This window comes from Castor canadensis, chromosome 14 (genome assembly GCF_047511655.1).
Source record: "Castor canadensis chromosome 14, mCasCan1.hap1v2, whole genome shotgun sequence".
NCBI classification, from domain to species: domain Eukaryota; kingdom Metazoa; phylum Chordata; class Mammalia; order Rodentia; family Castoridae; genus Castor; species Castor canadensis.
Window position 1 is genome coordinate 10387848 of NC_133399.1, and position 22928 is coordinate 10410775.

Here is a 22928-nt window from a genome sequence, read left to right on the forward strand (position 1 = left end):
CTATAACAATTCCTATCACCTAGACCCCACAATAGAGTTCACACCAACTGTACTGACACATGCTGCACAGAAGTTTCTCCGCTTCTGGCATCTGGGAAATATCAGGATGGCCACCTCACTGGCCTAAGTGCAAAGATGGCTTGATTTTCTCAAAGAGTTGAGGAAACAATAAGCTATTGGCTCCACATGTGTTTTCCCTCTGCATGTTTGCTATATTCTGACATGCTCATTAGATGGAGTCTACTGATTAGAGAAACCCACAATACCCCCTGGATGATGAAACTCTAAGAGCTGGTTTGACAGCTACTACTTAACACCTGCCCACAAGTTCCTTCTTAAAGGTTGGTGACACTGTGTCATGCCTGTAGTACTAGCTACTCAGGAGGCAGAGATCAAGAGGATCACAGTGTGAAGCCGGTAGGGAGAAAATTTTGTGAGACCCTAGTGGCAAATACCTAACATAAGTTCTTGTGGCAGTGCCCCTGCCTTGGCCAGGTCACCAGATTTAGCCTGCCCTACTTGGCCACTGCAGCTGGCTCCCTGCAAGAAGGCAACCCCAGCAGACTCTGGCTGTCCAGGCCTCACCTGGCACTTACAGCCTGCAGCTCTTGTTTTTCAGATCAGTGACTTGCTCTCTGCCTCAGAGAGGAAACCGGACCTCTGATTGGGACTTCTGGGGAGCAAGAGTTGAACTTGGTGCTGTTTCCACCCTGCAAGAAAACACTTACTGATTCTTTGATGGAGGATCTCCACCTGGACCATCTCTGAAGCCTTCCCAGCATCCTGCCTGTGGTGCACTACACAGTAGCGTTCATGTTCACAGCAAGAGCAGAGTCCACACATGAAACTCCATGAAGAATGTCAGAGTGGACGGATGCTGTGTGCCAATGTCCTCATTCTACAGTATGTTCCATTCTTTTGCAATCTCAGAGATAATGACATTAAAAGAAATTTATGCATGGAAGAAGATCTTTTTCCATTTTAAATGTCTACACATACAAGTTCTGCAAAATACAAAGTTCTGTGTTCTTGAAGAAGCAAGAGTCCATTTAATATGGTTCTTGAAGAAAAAAAAAACACATGCAAATGGACATGGAATGTTGGTTAGTGGCAGAAGAGTAAAAGTAGCCAGTTTTTTCACTTATTCTCCACTTGTTTCATACTAACCTTGATGGTTTTTAGGGGACTGACTCATAATCCAATTATGAGAAACGTGAAGTCCTACTCTTAGAGATACCTAGTGAATAGCTATGACTTTGTGGCTGATACCCTGTCTCTAATGAGAGCTCAGAGGGAGCTCCTCACCCATACTTGATTAATCACAAGAAGTGTCAAGGTCAAGATGTTCTCCTTTTACTGTTTGTAAAGATTCTTCCTGAGAACTGTGAGTGACTTTCTGCCATTAGAAGAATGTGGGGCAACTAGAACTTTGTTCGGCATTAACTGAATGCCGGCATCAAAACTCTGGTTGCCTCAGGTACTCCTCCTGCACTCAAAGGAGAACTGCAAAGAAAACTGGTTTGGGAAGACCAAGTGTACAGTGATATAATTCAGCAAGACTTTACCAATTCTTTCTACAATCTCACTCTTAAAAGACTTCTGCAGTTCAATTGGGCACACACCTTTTATCCACATGGCAAATTCTTGATGACTGCTGATGACACATTTATTCACATGCCAAATCTTATTGAATCCCATCATGGATTAGAACAAACAGGTGTTCAAGACTTTTGGATTGGTCATGCTCATCGTGCTGCCCCTCCCTCTAGGGTTAAAAGCATCAAATACTATGTTTACTAGGAAATGAACAAGTGGTCAAGTTACGCTGACTATGGGGCTGGCACTGCCTATGTCATCTACAGTGACGTGGCTGACAAAGTCCGTGAAGTGTCACAGTCACTGAATTCTAGTCTTTGCATAGATGATGTGTTCATGGGCCTCTGTGCCAAAAAATGGGAATACACTGTACCATGTGTTTTTCTCTAATTAAGGTAAAGCTCTTTATCATTCTTGTATCTACGAAAAAATGGTGACATTTCATGGACAGGTACAATATCTTCTTCACCTTTGGAAGGATGGTATAGAACATAAGGAAAAAAATCTTTCTAAGGGTTTTTTTTGGTCAAAAATACTGCAGATTCATTTGATAGTTCACCTATGCAAATTGACCTATACACATATCCTTGCCACGGCTGCATTTTTCTAATAATACATGAACACTGTTATGTTTTTCAATGTCACTGAGACAACACTGGATGAAAACATTTAAATATTTGTCTATACCCTAAGTAAAATGAATGTGAAGGACAAAGAGAGATTCTGAAAGCACAATGTATCAAAATGTGTTTTTCATTATTGAAGCTATTCAATGGAACATCTGATTCATGGCCTAAACTCATTTCAGAAGAACTCAAATTTAAAAAGGAATGGTATTATGAGTGAAAAACAAATGCAATATTCAAGTTCTTATTTAATACCGTATGTATATATGAGGTGTGGAGAAATTATTAAGACACCTTGGTGTTAGAATAACAGCTTTTGAAAAATACCAAGTAAATGTATACTTCAGCATTTCAAAGAAATTAACGTTCCCTGGTTTTTTTCTACAGAGCACTTGGTGGAAGTAGTGGGGGTGGCACTACCAGAGCACTGGTAGCACTGCCAGAGGACAAAGTGTATGAGTCTGGTAAAAATCTCTGGTCTGAGGCGGGAGTGCAGGAAAGTGTCTACACTTTCATTATAAGCAGCTGAATCATTATTGGTCACATCCCTGTAAGTATTTACCTAGATAGTATTGGTGTCATTTAAAATATGTTTGTGTCTTTTTGTCAAAGTTGAGTGTGAAATTTGAAAAAAGTCATTAGCTCTGCTCTAACTGGAACTCTATGTGTTTACCCCGTAATGTTAGAAAAATGACACAAAACATGGGAAGTTGGATGCCCACTGGGCCCTTCTCTATAGAGAAGTGATTTTTCATTCCAAAAACAACCTGAATCAATTCAAATTGGTTTTTAAATATTAAACACTAGTGTGTATGTAAGGCAGTTGTTTGAAAATTGCTTGCGTAGAGGAATATGAGAACAGAGGAGACTACATAAGCAAAGATAGGGCTCGGGTGTAGCTCAGCACAAAACAATCAACCTCTTGACAACAAGGCCCAGACACACAAAAAACATTAAAGGCCTCTTTCCTTTTTATTTTATATAATATTAGTGTTTAAATACTTGTGAGAATTACTAAAATTAGCCCATCCCTTTGCAACATCACAAACCACTGTAACGTGTCTCAAGTTTAGAGTTTTAACTTTAGCGTGTTAATGAAAGCTGTAGTCTCTAAAACAATCTATTCTTGACTCAAACAACTATCAGAGATGATCTTTATCTTTTAAACATGTCAAACTTGAAAGTAACATAAAAGTGATGGAGAAATTGCCAGAGACTGAAAACATTTGTAAAGCTGCATGTTCTTCGTAATTGTGAGTTGCGTCTGAGATCTACAAATAAGGTACACTTACTTTACAAAACAGATAACATGTGGCCATGATGCAAACAACACCCTCTGGCTACAGAAAGAATTAGATGATGTCTGTTTCTAAGGACATTCTGTAATCTTGCAAGTATAAAATAGTAACTTAGGCAAAAAGGGTTAAACTGATTGTAAAACTGCTGGCTCCACAGGCAGCAGTTAGAGAAAACTCAGATGTCTCATTTATAACATGATATACCAAACATGCAAAATGAAACTAACAAAGATTCTCAGTGCATATCCCTGCATGAATACATCTGTTATTTTATCAGGTAGATTTTTTTTCTATTGTCAGCACTGGGGTTTGAACTCATGGCCTCATGCCTCCAAGCAGGCACTTACCACTCCACAAGTGCTTTTTTAAAGATGGGGTTTTTTTTTGAAATATGGTCTCCAAAATACTTGTCCAGGGCTGCCTTCAGACTGCCATCCCCCTGAACACTACCTCGTGAGCAGCGAGGAGTACAGGCATCAGTCACCAGCACCTGGCTGCAGGTAGATTTGTTAATGTTTACTGAAATCTTTTGCTATGTTTTTTCTATTTTGAAATTTAAGGCTTCTTTACACTGCATTGGTTATTTAGTATTTTTAACTATCGAGACCACAGTATCAAATATTTAAAACGCAGTTACTTTCAGAATACATTCAAAGTTTTAGATGATTACAGTTTAAAGTTTCTGATCTTGTTTGAAAACTGTAGAGCACAAAGGACTTTTGAAAAAGTGGGTTTAAAACTTATCTTTGTTAGTTGATTCTGGAATACCTCTTTCCTTTGGGCTATCTATACCCTGTGTATCTGTAGTTGGAGCTGTTAAAATTTGCCATTGGTTGAAAACAGCAGTAACATTCTTGGCATCAAAATGATCTTGTTTCCAGTTATATTTTTGGGAAAGTTATTGCTTAATAGAGCTCTCTGCAACCGTGTTCATCTTTTATATTTTTTGCTTAGAATAGAATGAAATAGACTTAAATTTAAAGGGAATATGATGGCACTTCCTGTTTTTTAAGAAGGGAGTTGCCAAATGTTTCCTTCATCAGAGTTAAAGAACTGAGAAGAACATTTGTAATTTAAAGAGCCCTAGTCTTTTTAAAAGTAAGGAAAGACCTGTTGGTGCCATCTTTTCTTTAAAAAAGTGTCAACAAAGGGAAGATAAACAATTAGCCTGAAGGGTCTCTTGAGTAACAGATGGCTGTATACAGTAGTAAAGTCAAAAACCAGTTCCCTTTTGGTTGATAAATTTTATAGGAAAATGTCAAGTATTTTTATTATTTGGCTTTGCTCGTACATGAAAAGGTAATGACGGGTTTTTTTAATGAATGATTTCCAACAGATAGATCTTAAAAATTAACAATGGAAAAAAAGAAAATATCCAATACAAAACAGTGGTGGTGGAGTGCGTCAAGTGGTAGAATGCTTGTGTAGAATGTGTAAGACTGAGTTTAAGCCCCAGTATATCCACACACACACACACACACAAAAAGAACAAAAGAAAAAGTAACAACTTTCTCCTGGGAAACGGAGCCAATCCTCTGTGAATAAACTGAGGGACAGAAATTGGATGTTTGTATTTGTCTTATAAACTTCTAATGAAAAACTAGACAGGACTTATGAATTATAATTCACTATGTCCATCAATAAATACAGCTTTTATTTGGGAATGTCAGCAGATAAATAGAAAGGTTTTCATGGTATATGAACTGCATACCATTACATAAAAGTAATGGTATGTGAATTGCAGTATTAATCAATACAAACATCAAGAAACCAAGTAATATTGTTCTGAGTGATTAAAACTATAGTGTCCTAATATTCCAGTCTGTGATTTGTTGGTAATAAATCAGGGAACCCAGCAGGAGATGCACATTGGAAGCTTGAGTGACAGAAGACAGAACTAAGCTACCTGACTCTGCAGAACCCAAATGACACATTCCCCTCATTGCTCCCCCCAGTCCAGGCTTCCTCCCCTTGGTTGATCCTGGGCAACCTGGGGTCTAATTGCATTGAGCCGAACTGATCCACAGTTTCCAGACCAGGCACCTGCTCCTTACCATGTCTCCTGAACAACTCATGCTGTCATTTTAAAGTAGTACTTTTGTTAAGTTTGTGGTGCTGGAGGAATGATCAAGTGATAGATCACCATCTAGCAAGCACAAGGCCCTGAGTTCAAACCCCAGTACCAGAAAAACAAAGCTGCTGTTACAAATGAGGTGGGTTTTAATGTGGCAATAGGGGAGTGAATATATTTTTTTCCTCCTGCTTGCCAGGGGTGTTCATGTTCTGTTCCTTGGCATATTGCCCAGGAAAAGAAGAGCACAATTGCATAGTAGTTCTATTTTTAGTTTTTTAAAGAATCGCATCATGATTTCCACAGTGGCTGCACTAATTTATATCCCACCCACAGTGTGAAAGGATTCCAATTCCCCAACATCCTCGTCAGCGTTTGCTGTTTTCTTGATCATCGTCATTCTGACTGGAGAGATGGGATCTCAATGTCCTTTTGATTTGCATTTCAGGGGTAAGTTTTTTAATCATTTCTTCACACCTTCATTGGCCATTTATGTCTCTTCATTTGAGGCCTGTTTTCAGTTCATTTGCACATTTTTAAATTGGATTATTTGTCCTTTGCTGTTTTGTTTTTTGACTTCCATATATACTCTGATATTAATTCCTTGTTAGATGAATACTTGTAAACAATTCTGTCCCATTCATTAGGTTGTTTCGTTCCTCACAAGAAGCTTTTTAATCAGATGCAATCCCATTTGTCAATTCTTGCTCTTATTACCTGAGCTATTAGAGTCCCATTCAGAAAGTTGTTGCCAGTGCCCAGAATTTCAAGGATATTTTCTGTTTTCTTGTGGTAGTTTCAAAGTTTCCAGACTCCCATTAAGACCTTGAGGCATTTCTTTTTCCATTAAGTAGATTTCACTAAAGACTCTAGGATAACAACGGAACACACAATGTTATACAAAACAACATGAATAACTCTTGTGTATTTTAAGACCAAAGAGACAGCTTTGCATCTGCTTGATCCCACACCTCCCTTTTCCTCCATACCTCTAGGAGAGAGAATTATTTCTCTATACAACACCGTCCTCACTGTGTTTTGTTCTGTTTTATTTTTAAATTATCTCAGGTGTGGTTTTGTTTTTCTTATGTTGCTGGTGTTGGCATTTGAACTCAGACCCTTATGCTTCCTAGGCAAGTTCACTCACTATTTTGAACACATACAACCACAACAAAGATTTTTTAAAATTCATCATGATGTGTGATGAATCTGCAACATATCAATACTTGCCATTTTTGTTGTGATATGAATTAGAAAATACACAAGGTAAAATGCTTGAGTTCTAAGAAGGAAAACAAGATGATTACGCATTCTGTGTATGGCAGGAATCAGAGCTGAATCAATCACATGCTTGACCAACTCCTGCAATGAAGGAAGGGACAGTGCTGATGTAAGTGATGGCCTCACCTTGCTTTATTTCCACCTTACATGATTAATCATCTCACACTGGCCTATTTTCTTCTGTGTTCTTCTCCTGTGTGGGTTAATTTTTTGAACCATAATTAACAATATGAGGGGATTTCACTGTCATAATTCCATGCATATCTACAGTGGCTTGAGGTACTTTGAATCCATTTTGTTACTGGGTAATTAAACTCTAGTTCAAAACTGTGCATATAAAAACTCAGTTTTCCACCACCACTAGTTGAAGAGACAGTATTTCCTCCAAAGTATTTATGTGCAGCTGTGCTGTAGTCAGCCAAGACAGGTTCTTGTTTTCTAAGACATAAATGAATTAATGATAGAAAACTCCACCAAGGTGAAATTAAGAAAGATTTATACAATTTCCCAGAAGTGAAAGTAAAGGCTGCTCTTAAACTGAGGAGTAAAGAGGAGTGCCTCAAGCAGCAGAATCCTGAAACCAGGTGCTTCCTGGGGAGCATGGGGTGCTTTTATTCCCTCTGCAGTGGTTTCCTACCTCCACAAGGCAGCTCTTTCTGGGCTAGTGCTGGCTGCTTCTTCCTCAGGACAGCTGTTCCTGGGCTGGGGCCAGCTATCTTTCTTAGAAGCAGTTCTTCCTGGTTCTGGTGATCTCTATCTCAGGGCCCCCCATTTGAGCCTTTCAGTATGATTTTGGCCTTTTTTTGTCAAAGATAACATGAGTGTAACTGGGATGTTTATTTGTAGGTGTTCTGTTCTACTGGTGTAAATGTTTGGTTTTTTGTTGTTGCTGGGTTTTTTTGCAAATGCCTGCTGTTTCTATTACTGTGGGCCCCTAGTACTATTCAGTCAAGTTTAGTGATACCTACAGCTTTGCTCTCCTGCTTTTTGGTGGCTTGAGGTTGGAACTTAGGGCCTCATGCTTGCTAGGCTGTCACTCTTACTACTTTAGCCAATCCATCACCTTTGTATTTGCAGTCCTTCACCTTGAGCTACTCCACCAGCCCATTTTTTTGTGATGGGGTTTTTTGAGATAGGGTCTCGTGAACAATTTGCCTTGGTCTGGCTTCAAAATGCGATCCTCCTGATCTCTACTTCCTGAGTAGCTCATTACAGGCATGACCCACCGGTGCCCAGCTCCGTCACCCTACTTTGACATAGGTTTCTCCAAGATAGGATCTCAGAAAGTATATGCCAGCCTCACTTCAAACTGCAATGATCCTGATTTGTGCCCTGAGTATCTAGGATTACAGGTATTACCTAGCAGTGCCCAATCATGGTACACTGGTTAGCATCCTTTTAGGGTAGGCTGCCATATACATTTACACCTACAAATTGGGTAACATGACCCATTCCTTTCTGATTTATATCCCATCATTGTTTTCTCTCATCTTTATGCTGTGGCTAGGAATTGAAGCAATGTATTTAAAAGTGGTTGATATAGGGTACAATTTTTCTTTGGAGGAATTCATGACTCATTTTTTTTGCCTGTTTTATCTTTTATTATTATTTTTCTGTCACATTATTTTTACTTTCATCTATTTGTTTAGTTTTTAGCCATTCTTAATGGGTTTTCTGTTTTATGGATGTTGACTACTGTTTGAACGTGGGACTTCATACTTGAAAATCAGGAATTCTACACTTGAGCCACACCTGCAATCCATTCAGCTTCTTTAGAGATGGGCTCTGAAACTATTGTCATCAAACCCCAATCCTACCAATCTCAGTTTCCCAAACACTTGTGTGTTGATCTGTGGCACAGAGAAGAGTCTGCGTCTGTGTTATGCTTTCACCCATGAATGTGTGAATGATCAGTAGCCTGACACTTGAAAAAATATTCATGGTATTACAGTATAAAAACTGGACTTGAAATAAAAACAGAAAACCTTTACATAACATAGAGAAGGAAGGAGGGAGAAAAGGAGAGACATGAAGAAACAATTTTCACCATCCATGAAAACCCATGTAGGAAAAATGCTCAATTGCAGAGGTAATCAGTAAAACACAGGATATAGTCATACAGAAATGTCCTGTGGCTCTACCTGGACAAAAGGAAATGGATTAGATCTTTGCCATAGCTGTCAAAACACATAATAAATACATCTAAATGTCAGGCAGACTGACTCAAGATGTAAGAAGGCACACATATCTGCTGTTTCCACATAGGACTAGAATTATAGCTTCTCTAGGTCTGAGATAGTGTTAGAATTCTGTCTCAATGCATAACCTCGTATGTCATCTATTCTTTTGATTTTAAAAATATTTGTTAATCAAAATATAATGAATCATAATTGACAACATGATGCTTGGAAAATTGTATACATTACAAAGGGGTGAAATTAGGCTATTAACTGGATACACTGCTTTTCATACGTATAATTATTTCATTGTAATTAGAATACCTATATTGTAGTTGGGCAACTGAGGCCCACACTTGTCATACTAGCTTCTCAGGAGGCAGAGATCAGAAGGATCATGGTTCAAAGCCAGCTCAGGCACATATTCTGTATTGCTCATTAACAGCTTATAAACACTGTTGAGAGGTGGGAACATTTTTTTTTGGCAGTACTAGGTTTGATCTCAGGACCTCAGGCTTGCTAGGCAGGCACTCTTACCACCTGAATTGCTCCAACAGCCCTTGTATTGGGTGTTTGTGAGAAAATCTCTCTCATTATGTACCTGGACTGGCTTCAAACAGTGATTCTCTGATCTCTGCCTCCTGAGTACTTACGATTTCAGGTGTGAGGCACTGGCACCAAGCTTACAAGTGATATTTTGAACACTTTGACTAGTATTTCTTCAACTACTCATGTCTTTAAGTGTAAAATGATTTCTCATGAAATGAACACACTTGGTTCTTTTTTTCTAACTATCAGTTATTTAATTGGTGCATTAAAAAAATTCACACATTGTAGCTGTTCATTTTATTTGACGTACTGGGGTTTGAGCTGAGGGCTTCATGCTTGCTAAGCAGGTGTCCACCATTTGAACAATGATTCCAACCCTTCTAGTGGTTTTTATTGAAACAATTGGTGGCTGATATTTACTGTGAGACCCTGGTAGGGCTTTTGGAGGTGAAACTCTGATATGTACGATGTCCTCTAAACCTGAATCTCTTCTAGAATTTACCTCTCAAACTACTGGATACTTAGACTTCAGCAGTTCATCAGCTGAAGTTCAAGTTGTCCTTTCTTTGTTCTCTTTATGAGTTTTTATTCCAGGAAACTATGATTCCCTGAGTTGATCTCTTTATCTTGCCAGTTTGGGGACAGTTGTTTGCCTGCTGAACTTAATTGTTCAGGGCTTTTGTTTAAGTACCCCATGTATTTCTGCATTGTCATTTTATACAATTCAGCATTTTATAGGATTCCCTTGCCTCAATTCCTAAACGGTTTTAACTATTCCCAAGTGGTAGCAGTGTACATCTACAGCTATTCAAAATTCAGGTTTAGATACCACTTTGCTGTATCTGCAGCAGGGTAGAGACCATAGAATATTCCCAACTCCTCTTCCCATCCCCTGCCCCCATTCAAAATCATACACTGGTTTTGTGTATGGTGTTATATCTTTAGTAAGTTATGTTTTGGTCATTTCTCAATATAATTCCATTCATATAGATTTCTCTGTAAGATAATACTTTTCTTGGTATGGAGTTCAAACTCAGGGCTTCCACATTGCAAAACAGGCTACAGCCACACCTCCAGTGCATTTTGCTCTGGTTATATTGGAGATGGGGTATGGCAAATAATTTGTTTAGGCTGGCTTCAAAACTCTACTCTTAGATCTCAGCCTCTCAAGTACCTAGTAGTACAAGAGTGAGCCACTGGTGCCTGGCTAACTAATACTTTCACATTGCATTTTTTTGCAGGTACTTTTATTCTACCTTGTTGTCTTTTACCTCCAGTAATTTTAATACATTTCATTTCTCCATCCACTTCTTATCCTTATTTTTTTCTAAGGAAGATATTATTATATCCAAAATTGATTTGACAGTGCCTTCTCAATTTGTCTTAAATTGTATCTTTCCCATACCAACTTATAATGTGTCTAAGCATCATGAGATAGATGAGAACACAATGCATGTGCCCTTGTAAGAACTACTTCATCCTCGCATTGTCTGTTCTTGAAATGTGTGAGGCTGGTGGCTCATGCATGTAATCTCTAGCACTTGGTATGGCTACCCACAAAACCTGAGGAACTGAATTCAAACCCAGTGCCATCAAAAAAAATTCAACTCCCAACACATTCTACAAGCTAAGAATGAGCAACACCAAATATGTGCCTAAGAAGCACAATCCCATACTAGGGTAAGAATGGAAACTTGTGTTGGCCTTCTGGTTCTTTCCTTGCTTAGGGGGACATCTCAAAAGCTGCATGGCTACTTCCCAACTGCCACATCTCTCTTTCCAGTGATAGAGGGTTAAAGAGCACGGTGGTGTGGAAGAGAACAAAAGAAAGGACGTGCTGAACTTCAATCACTGAGCAGGACTGGGCAGTCATGAGTAATTAAGCCAAAATTATACCTGTGGGAATTTTTTTGGGTGAGACTAGGATTTAAACTGAGATCCTCAAGTTTCTTAGGCAGGCCCTCTACCCTCTACCAGCTGAGCAACTAGGCCAGCATTTTTTGTAAGGGAATTTGAGACTACATCGCATATCAATTATAAATATATTTTAATTAGTGATTTGAATACACAACAAACTAGTATTTGCCATTTCTGTTCTGATGTCATCTGTGGAAGTGAAAATATTACTGTATATTTTTGGGGGGTGGGGCAGCACTGGGGCTTGAACTCAGGGCCTTCACACTTGTCAGGCTGGCAGTTACCACATGATCCACTCTGCTAGCCTTAGAAAGCATATTATACAAGCTCAAAAAGTGAGTTCTAAGCCCAGAAACAGATTAGGTGTTCCATGTCCAGCAAGGAACCAGTGCTAACTCAATGACTTGCATGACAAACTTGTGCAACTAAGTGACTGCCCATGCAAGGGATTGCCTCTCCTTATTTTGTTTCTACATTACATGACTGTGACTTGGTTCATGTCTTTCAAGGACACTTGACAGAAGTAGGTTTTCCCATACTGGTAACATACACAGGTTTTGTCCCAAGGTGAGTTTCTGTATGTCTTCAAAGATCACTGGAAGAATAAAAGGGTTTCTGATATTGTTTACATTCATAAGGATTCACTGCAGTGTGAATTCATTCATGTGTTTTGAAGTACCTGGATGAAGTAAAAGCTGTCCCACATTGTTTAAATGCAAAGGTCTTTTCTCCAATGTGAATTCCTTCATGTAATTTCAGGTACCTAGAAGTTGTAAAAGCTTTTCCACATTACTTACATACATAGGTTTTCTCACTACAGTGAATCTGTTCATGTGATCTAAGGCCACTGGACCAATAGAACGCTTTCCCACATTGTTTACATTCATAAGATTTCATTCCAGTGTGAATTTGTTCATGTTTTCTGAGGTAATTGGCTGACCTAAAGGTTTTTCCACATTGTTTACATGCAAAGGGCTTCTATCCAGTGTGAGTTCTTTCATGTGTTTTCAGGTAATTGGAACAACTAAAAGCTTTTCCACACTGCTCACATACATAGGGTTTTTCACTACTGTGAGTTTCTACATGACGTTGAAGTTTACTGGACCAATGGAAGGCTTTTCCACACTGTTTACATGCATAAGCTTTTGGTCCTGTGTGAATAATTTCATGTTTTTTGAGGTAACTGGATAACCTAAAGGTTTTTCCACACTTCTTACATGCAAAGTTCTTCTCTCCAGTGTGAATTAGCCCATGTGTTTTGAGGTAACTGGAACAAATAAAAGCTTTTCCACATTGCTCACATACATAGGATTTCTCACCACAGTGACTTCGTTCATGTATTCTAAAGTCACTGGACCAACAGAAGGCTTTCCCACATTTTTTACATGCATAAGGTTTTGCTCCAGTGTGAATTCTTTCATGTGCTTTGAGGTAACTGGAAGAACTAAAAGCTTTCCCACACTGCTCACATACATATGGCTTCTCACCACTGTGAGTTTTTATGTGTATTTGAAGTTTACTGGACCAATAGAAGACTTTCCCACACTGTTTACATGCATAAGGTTTTGCTCCGGTATGAATTTTTTCATGTGCTTTGAGGGAACTGGGAGAACTAAAAGCTTTGCCACACTGCTCACATACATAGGGTTTCTCACCACTGTGAGTTTTTATGTGTATTTGAAGTTTACTGGACCAATAGTAGGCTTTTCCACATTCTTTACATGCATAAGGTTTTGCTCCAGTGTGAATTCTTTCATGTGCTTTGAGGGACCTGGAAGATCTAAAAGCTTTGCCACACTGCTCACATACATAGGGTTTCTCACCACTGTGAGTATTTATGTGTGTTTGAAGTTCACTGAACCAAAAGAAGGCTTTCCCACATTCTTTACATTCATAAGGTTTTGCTCCAGTGTGAATTCTTTCATGTGCTTTGAGGTACCTGGAAGAACTAAAAGCTTTGCCACACTGCTTACATGCAAAGGGCTTCTCTCCAGTGTGAGTGTTTTCATGTCTTCTGAGGTTCCTGGAAGAACTAAAAGCTTTTCCACACTGCTCACATGCATAGGGTTTCTCACCACTGTGAGTTTTTACATGTCTTCGAAGCTCACTGGACAAATCGAAGGCTTTGCCACATTCCTTACATGCATGTTTTGCTCCAATTTGAAGTCGTTCATGTTTTTTGAAGTTCATCCAGGTAGATGAACTAAAGGTTTTTCCACACTGCTTCCATGTAAAGGGCTTCACTCCAGTGTAAAAACATTCATGTTTTTTCAGGTAACTGGAAGAGCTAAAGGCTTTTCCACATTGCTTGCAAACATAGAGTTTCTCTGTAATGGAATTTTGTTCATGGTTTTCAATGGCACACAAATGTGGCATGGGTTTACCACATTGCTTACAAACATATGGTTTTTCTCCACCATGAGTCAATTCATGTTTGCAAATGTCACTAAAATGAAAGGAGACTTTTTCACCTTGCTTACATAGAAAGGATGTCTCTCCAGGGTGACTTCTTTCATGCCCTTTAAGAAATCTGGAAACAGGAAAGGTTTTTCCAGAATCCTTCCATGATACTTCCTGATACTCATGTGGCTCAGATCCACTCTGAGTTCTGACAGACAGACTCAGGGATGGATGCCCGATGAAGACTTCTGTACACACACAGTTTTCTTTTGTTCCCGCTCCAGCAGGAGTATTATTATTCATGATATGTTCTGGAGTATGCCCGAAGACTTCACACTGAATACCTTCCTTCTGTTCACAGAATCTCCCTACCACTTGACCTCTAGAAATAATGAGAAACACATTACTAAGCTATATTTTCAAATACACACCAGGAGGAGTAAAGATTTTCTGCCCTGAAAGAATTTTTGACCATGCAGTATGGTTCCAGGAGATATATTATCAGACCACTGGCATTGACTATCTACTTTACATTTAAATGCTTTTGAGTACTGTACATGGAAAAGCTATGAGCAAAATCATATTTTGAAGAACTTGCATGATCCTAAGAAGCTATATCGAAGATCATAGACACCAATCCAAACACAGAATTCATTTTCTGCAAAGGCACCATATATTCACACCCTGAAAGAAAGTTCATATAATCATATTTTCCACAATTTATTGAATGAACGGTATCGTACGTAAAAACTGCAGATTATCACTGGGGCACCATGGTGGTAATACACATTTCTGGTATTGGAAAATTTTGGTTTGGAATTTCCTGGGTTTTGTGTGTGTGTGTGTGTGTGTGTGTGTGTGTGTGTGTGTGTGTGTGTAATACTGGTGTTTGAACTGAAGGACTTACAGTGGCTGGACAGGCACTTTACAACCTGTACCAGTTGGCAGCCCATTAGTATGTTAGGGATTTTTGAGTTAGGGTTTCAGGAATTATTTCAAAGAGAATGGTTTCAAATTTCCATCATCCTGATCTATGCGTCCCAAGTACCTGTGATTACAGGTATGATACACCAGCATGTTGGCTCATGGTGGTGCAACTACAACAAAAAAAAACCCACTTGTTTTGGTTTTAGTTAAGGATAAGGTTTGAACGCAAGGCATACTGCTTGAAAAGCAACCCTCACACTGGCTAGGTTAGCACTACACTGCTTCACTTGAGAAAGTCTACCAGCACACATCATTTTCTTTTTGACAAATTTAATTCTGGTTGTCAGAATGACTCAAGTGGTAGAGCACCTGTGTAGCAAGCTGGAGACCCAGGGTTTAATCCTGAGCACCAAGGAAAAAAAAATGCAATTTCTCCCTGACTCTTTCATCTTTTCTTATACATTGTGGTTTGAACTTGGTGCTTCACACCTGCAATGCATGCACTCTATCAGTTGGGACACACCTATAGTCCTCTTTGTTTAAGTGACACTTCCTGTTCCCTCTCATTTTTTTTGAATATTTTTAGTGCCATATGGTATTTATAAGTGGGATTTCATTGTGAGATTTCCATATATACATACATTATATCCCAGTTTGTTTCATCCCCTCTTTCATGGTTCTTCCTGACCCATTCCCACCTTAAAATAACTTAAATAGGTTTCACAGTTCCATATAAATGCATGTGCAGAAAGTACATCAAACATTATGGGGGAGTAGCTAGCTCCTGTAATCCTGGCTACTAGGGAGAATGAGACTTAGAAGATCCAGGTTCAAGTTATATGAGGGCAAATATTTCTCAAGACCCCAAGTCCAAAAAACCCAGAGCAAAACACACTGGAGGTATGCTGCAAGTGTTAGAATGCTTGCCTTGCCAGTTCCAAGGGCAGAATACAAACCACAACTCCTTCCCCTCAGCCCTGCCAATAAAGGCAAATCAACCATACCCTTTTGACCCTCTTCATTTACCCTCTCCGCTCTCACTACTGACCTCCTCTTCACATAACCTGTTTCATATCCCTTTCCTTCAGGGTCTAAGTTGCTTTCTATTGTGAGTGCAAATTACCTTAGATTTCTTCTGGAATTTCTGTAAACCTCTTCATTGGTCTGATCTTCCTCTGTTTTGGTTTGTTTTTTTAAATAAAATAGAGATAGAAAAATAAGACTTTTTGAATAACATTACTATAGAATAACTACTGGATTCTAAGTAGGCTTATGGTATAATGTGCCAACATCTGGTATATTCACTGAATTTATAGTTTGCACCTTCCAAATTATTCTAAAGCATTGAAGAGCAACAAACACTGGTTCTCTCATTGACTTAGGGAATTATGTCATCCTTACCAACAGAGGCCAGGTTCCTGAAGGTTTCTACCATCACATCCCTGTACAGCTTCTGTTGTGAAGGATCCAGCAAAGCCCACTCTTCTTGGGTGAACTTGACACAGACGTCATCAAAGGTCACAGATGCCTAAAACATGACAAGTGTATTTCAAGGAGGAAGATCAGAATGACAGTACTGAAGGTATAGACTTCCACTGTTCACATAATCCTGTGTTGTCAAAGTGTTCGTTCCATGTCTTGGGGATTAAACATTTGCCCTTCATGCAAACCCACACTCTTTCACATAGCACTTTTAATACTAGCCTGAAAATACTTGTGAAAGCAACAGCAGTAGCAGAACAAACTGAATATTCCTGAACCACACCAATTTCTTATTTAAGAGTGGGTCTATAATTTCTGTCATAATGATGAACTGCAATTCAGCTTGCACAAGACAATTAACATCACTAGGGCTGGTAAGCATGCCCTGATTCAAGCCACACTCCCACAAGTAAAAACAAAAGAAAAAACAAAATAAACAAAAACCACTTGTCCTGAGACTATGTATTCTCAGCAATGTTTGAACACAAAGTTCAACTGTGCCTGGAACTTTGGTGGCATTCACCTCATCATGTAAAATGAAAGAGGAACTGAGTGTTTCCAAACAGAATCCATGATCAACATTAATTTATTTTTCCAGTACTAGAGTTTGAACTCATACCCTATAACTTGAGCCAATCCACCAGTCATTTTTTTGTGAAGGGTTTTCCATGACAGGGTCTCATGAACTATTTGACAAGCTGGTTTTGAATCACGATCCCCCTAATCTCTGCCTCCATTTTTTGGTGGCATCAGGATTTGGATATAGGTCTTCTTCCTTGCAAAATAGCCTCTCTACCACTTGACTCATACCTCCAGTCCGTTTAGCTCTGCTAAAATTGCAGTTGGGGGGTCTGTTAAACTATTTGGCCTGGCTGCTTGGAAACAGAAGCCTCCCAATGTGAAACTCCTATGTAGCCAGGATTAAAGGGATGGGCCATTGTTTCCCAGCAGCCTATCTTGTCAAGTACTGTAATCTCCCTTTCTCAATCCAACTTAGCCTCTCTTATGTTGTTCACTTTAAATTATTCATTTGAAACTGTCTTCCAGAATTCACTCATGTTGTGGGTGGAGGATAATGTTTTGATTCTCTTTTCCCTACCTCTCACACACTACACGTTCGAGAACACATGTAGAACATTCTAAACTGACTGTAAATTTCAGGAATCTCAACACAACACTTTGAAATCCACAGTTCAAACAGGCTGTGAAAATTAAAGCTAACCTCATTGCAAGAGGGAATATCATTATTTGAGGAGTAACAACGCATAAAACTAAGGATTTTATGTACTATTCAGAAGAATTTCTTTCTTATGAACGAAGTCTTCAAGAAAGCAATAAAGCTAATTGAAGTGTGAGTAATGACACTTCCTCAGGAAGGGACATTTAAGCTGAGTCCCAAAATAATGTATTAATTTACACAGGAAGGGGATAAGATACAGAACACATGGGCTAATAATGAGTATGTTGGATTTATTCCCCCTAAGAGAAAATTTCACTCCTAACCCCTGCTCATGTGGGTATTTCAAGACTCAGGAGTCTACTGAAGGGTTGTCATTTTCAGAAGAAGGATTGGATAGTAAGTTGTAATTAATTGTAGTCAGTTTCAAGTCAGCACAGGACCAATGACAGAATGCTGCACTTTCTTTAAAAAAACCAATTATATGAGTTTGAGAAACCACTTGGATGCAAAGGGTAGATTTCAGGGTGAGGCAAAAGAGTCAGTTTGGCAGATACTGTGCAGCTCTCCATGAATGTGACTGTTTCAGGGGGACATTCTTGTTGCATTCCCTCCACTGTATCCAGGTTCCTGTCCTCCATCTGATGTGCTTTTCAAGGAACTGAAGGTAACAGTCATGACTTTCGCATTTACTTTTCTTTCCCCCTTCCATTAACAAGACAATGAATACTAGTTCATGCAACCTTAACCAAAGAATGGGGAACATGATAACGTCAATATGAACACACAGAGAAAGGGTCCCTAATTTTCATTTCCCACTGTTTCACTGCACAAAAATATTCCACTCAGTGAACAACATAAAAAGCAACCCAGTAACTGGTAAATCCAGTAAAACAGGTAATCCTAAAGGGAAAGTAAGAAGATAATGTGACGGAAAGGGGCCAGGGAGAAGGTGTATGTTTTTCAAACTATGCCCCAAGTAGGCACTACCTTCCAGAGTTGAAACACCTCCTAGGAGACTATATTAAAGTTGACTCCATCAATGTATTTGGGCCATTTCTCACCTTCATTTTTTGTGTTTCTGTGTGGTGCTGGAGACTGGAACCAGGGTGTTGTGCTTGCTAAGCAAATACTCAACCATTAAGCCACACATACCTAGCCTGTCAAGTGCTTTTATTGTTGTTCTTTTTTCTCTTTTTAAACATATTACTGCCCCAAATCACAACTTGGTTTATCAACATAAAATATGCAAAAGAATATGTGAATGAAGCCCATTAAAAAACTTCATTCCAGGCACGCATCCCAGCATATGGGAGGCAAAAGAGGGATTGTGAGTTCACTCACATCCTGGGCTACTTAGGGTAACTCCACATCAAAAAAGAAAAAAATCACCAGTCTTGCTTCATTTCCTGGGTTGGGACAGGAAATATTTCTCTTTCTTTCACTAGATAAAACCCTTGTCTATACTTCAAACTGTCATACTAAAATAAATAAATAAGGAAAGAAATCAACAACAAAATACAGCTATGCACAGCAGGTGCCGAGAATGTATTTGGTCTATTTGGATAATACACCCAAATGGAAAACCTAAACTTCATAGTCTCAAAGAATATGGGAAATTATTTTACATTTGTTGCCTAAAGGATTCAGGTATGACCAAAATGCAGGATGCATCAAAGATTTAGATGCCACAGGTTGCTGGCTCTGGTGAACCATGCCTGCTTTCGTACCTCACAGGAACAGAGATCAGGAGGAACTATGTCGACAGACCCTACATCAAAAGTACCCAACACAGGAGTGGTGGAATAGCTTAAGTGGAAAGAGTGGCTGCCTAGCAAGCAGGAGCACTTGAGTTCAAAACCCAGGACTCCATCACTATGTGACATATCCTGAGGCAACCTCAAAGCAGAAGTCACAGCAGAACCTCTCAGCCTGGTATGGCTAGGAAGCGCTGTTTGCTGAGTGATCGAAACACATTAGGCTTGCCAAAGGACTAAACATGACTTTGGTTAGAGATTTTTACATCTTTCCTTGCAAGAGGAAAATAAAAAACATGAAAAAAATCACTCGTTCAATTTTCAAATTCATATTTGATGGATGTAATATTTTCACATGTCTACAAGATTACCCCAGTTTTCAGCCACCTGCAAACAATGCCTCTTTGTGCACAATGTTAAACAGTGCAGTGTCAGCCTACAGAAATAGAAGCCAGTCTTGTGGAAGGTTGCTCTTTTGGAAGAAAGGAACACTTCTGGTCTATAAATATTCTGAAATTTCTGTTTTCTCACACAAAGCCTTATAATTTAATGACTCTACAAGAGAATGCAACTATATTTGATTTTCTAAGTCATAAAAAAATGACCTCCTATTTTCTGTTAGTTTTTCAATAACTTTTTGATTCTGGGGAAAAAAAGGAAAGTAATCTTGAATACAATACTTGAGAAAAATGCACACATAATGTTCAAAGGACTGAAAACTTCAATTTGGCCAGGTACGCTGGTGTCACATGTGTGTAACCCTAGTGACTCAGGAGTCACACATCAGGAGAGGAGCAGTTTGAAGCCAGACCTGGAAAATACTTCATGAGACCTTACCTGAAAAATCCCATCACACAAAAGGACTGGGACAGTGTCTCAAGAAGCGAGAGCACTTGCCTAGCAAAAATGAGGACCTCAGTTCAAAACAACTACAAAAAATACAAACAATACAAAACAAAACAAGAAAACCAGAAAGAAAGAAGAAAAAACACTTTAATTGGAGAGGAAGACAGACATCAGGAGGATCAGGGTGGGAAGCCAATCCAGGGAAACAGTTTGCACAATAGTATCTCAAAAGTCCCCACAAAAACCACTTGATGCAGTGTCTGAAGGATTACAGGGACTGAAAAGGAAGAACCAGGCCTTGACTTTAAGCCCCAGTCCCACAGGGAGAAAAAAACAATTGCTTCTCAGTGAAGTGAGTGCATCCCCATCTGACATCAGATGTTTGTACTTGTGTTCTTGTAGACTACTATGAATGAAAAACTAGACAGTACTGAGGAAGGATAATTCAGCATGCACATAAATCAAAATTATACCCTTTACTTGTGAATATAAACAGGTAAAAGAAGGAAAGGGATGGCACATATCCTTAGAAAGAGCTCACTGTCACCAGATTTGTGGGATAAAAAGACATATAAAATTCTACAATTTCAGTCTGGAGTCAGTGACTCATGTCTGTATTTTAGTTACTCAGGAAACAGAGATCAGGAGGCTTTTGGCTGGAAGCCAACCCGGGCAAAGAGTTTGCAAACCCCTATCTGGAAAAAAGCCATCATGAGAAAAGGGCTAGGAAAGTGTGTCAGGTAGGAAGAGATCCTGCCTAGGAAACATAAGACCCTGAGTTCAAACCCTGGTACCAACAACAACAAAAACAGTATATAATTTCCAATTCACAGCTTTAAACAGTCCAAAAAACCTTAGATGTCCTAGTTACATCAAATTCCTAAAAACATTGAAGAGTTTTTGACTAAGAAAGCTATAGATTGTATAATATTATATAAGAGTTTCTTAGTTCAGCAAGAAGCAACACAAAACAAATAAGGATTAAAAACATGGGAAAATGAATGTACATATTTGAAAGGAACAAATAAACATGTCAATGGTCAAAAGTGACAACACTGTATAAGAAGACAAACAATCAAATATGGTTAGCTGTGCTGATAGTAAAAAAACAATTAGCCCAATTCTTTTTGTTTCTTACTTTCTGCATACCTGGGATCTCTGACCCACCCTTGGCCGGAGCCCACACACCATTTCTCCTGTACCATCACCTTTAGGACAGACTGACTTCAGGGGATGTTCTATGATCCCAGAATTGATTTTGTTCCCTCCATCATGTCCTCCCCACACACAGACTATTTTTGAATCCTGTTTGCTCCTCCCTAGAATGAACAGCCCATTCACCCTCACCTCAGAGGAGCTAAGGGACCTACCACCCTGCCTTTCCACCTGAGAGTCTTAGGCAATGTCGGCTCAGAAGAGGCAGCTGCCACAGCTGCCAAGAACACAACCTTGACATGCAGGTTCAGGCAAAGCAATTTTGACAGAAAAAAACCACAACTGGCTGCAAAATCCAGAAGAGACAGACAATAAACTGAGAGTGACCTCGAATCTTCTTTACATGCTTCCTTGCCCTGCTTTGAACCTCTCTGTGACACATTCTGTCACCCAATAATGTGAATTTCCTGCTCTGTTGCTTTTGACTCAGTTCTAAAGTCTGTACAAAGATGAGGCTCAGAGCTCATGAGGATGTAATTACAGTTGTGATTTTTATGTAGGGCTTCCTCACAAATCGTTGCGGTACTTCTAAAGGGACCTTATAAGGCAGTGTCCTCCCGAGATGTGGCTTGCTTTTAATGATCCTCGCTGGGGACACCCCAGTGTCCCCCTAAGTTCTTTCTTCTGTCACACACAAAACTGCCATACCCCATTCAAATATTGTCCTTTTCCTAGAAGCCAGAAAGAGAAGCCATCACCCAGCCAACGTACCAGCTCAGATTTCTCCTGCCAAATATCCTCCTCCATCACTTGGAAGTTCTCCACTCCATGAAGTTCTGGGACACAAAAATCATTCAGCCAAATTCTTTGCCTCATGGTAACAAGGATGGCAATTCCGTCCCAGTTGACAAAAGACCTCCTCACTTTTGAGGTCTCCTGGGAGCGGCCTATGCTGGCTGTGTCTCCACCAACCTTCTACTCAAAGCCACTTATGTGCGAGGACTCAGGCTTCCTGACAGCTGTTCTCCCCAGGCCCGCATCAGAACTGCCCTTCCCGGTTCATTCAGAGAAAAACGCTTCTCCCAGTCCCGGCTCCGGCCCAGCCCCACCTGCGGCCCAGAGGAGCGAGGACGAGCAGAGCCGGGGGAGGACGCACAGCACACAGGGGCCACCGCAGCATCTGGCCGGTCCCCGCCGCGGCTCTGCCACCCCGGCTGAAATCTCACCATTTCCCGAGACACCCGGCGTCGTCCTTAGGCTCCTGCAGTCAGGGGACACAGAGCGGCCAAGGCTGGGAAACCTGGGGCTTCTCCCGGCTTAGACGCGGAGATCAAGTATGGCGGTTCCTGAAAGGAAGGCAGTGCTTTGGACAGCGGGTACGTCCTAAGATCCGCGCTCCTCATTGGTCAGTTCCTTCCGCACTCCATTCCTGATTGGATAATGATCCAGGCCCCGCCCCTTGACGACGGGGTGAGAGGAGGGCGTTTTCTGCCAGGTTCTAGAACACAGGACAAATTCCTCCCACCGCTCCCCGCGGTCTAGGCTTCCTCCCCTTGGGCGAACCTGGCCCAGCCTTGGCTCTAAGTGTGTTGAGCAGAACCAGTCCCGACTTTCCAGATCAGACACCTGCTTCTCCCCACGCCTCCTGAACATCTTACGCTGTGCTTGC

General features: G+C 40.0%; 1 protein-coding gene and 1 pseudogene across 1 annotated transcript; one reads left to right on the forward strand and one right to left on the reverse strand.

The window, feature by feature from the left end:
* The first annotated feature begins 858 nt into the window (after positions 1 to 858).
* LOC109688282 (lactosylceramide 1,3-N-acetyl-beta-D-glucosaminyltransferase-like) lies at positions 859 to 2206 on the forward strand (annotated as a pseudogene).
* Positions 2207 to 11672: 9466 nt separating this feature from the next.
* LOC141416640 (uncharacterized) lies at positions 11673 to 22617 on the reverse strand. The gene is made up of 5 exons (XM_074053757.1): positions 22486 to 22617; positions 22031 to 22095; positions 16244 to 16370; positions 15966 to 16017; positions 11673 to 14297 (listed from the first exon to the last, which is right to left on the reverse strand). The coding sequence occupies exons 2-5, from the start codon at positions 22064 to 22066 to the stop codon at positions 12494 to 12496; spliced, it is 2019 nt and encodes a 672-aa protein (XP_073909858.1). The 5' UTR covers positions 22067 to 22095; positions 22486 to 22617; the 3' UTR covers positions 11673 to 12493.
* Between the last annotated feature and the right edge of the window lie 311 nt (positions 22618 to 22928).

Coding starts and splice junctions, on each gene's coding strand:
- LOC141416640 (XM_074053757.1), bottom strand. CDS start 22,066: ATGGAGGAGGATATTTGGCAGGAGAAATCTGAGCTG. Junction 16,018..16,243: donor CAGGAACCTGGCCTCTGTTG/GTAAGGATGACA, acceptor AAACCAAAACAG/AGGAAGATCAGACCAATGAA. Junction 14,298..15,965: donor AATTCCAGAAGAAATCTAAG/GTAATTTGCACT, acceptor CATTATTTCTAG/AGGTCAAGTGGTAGGGAGAT.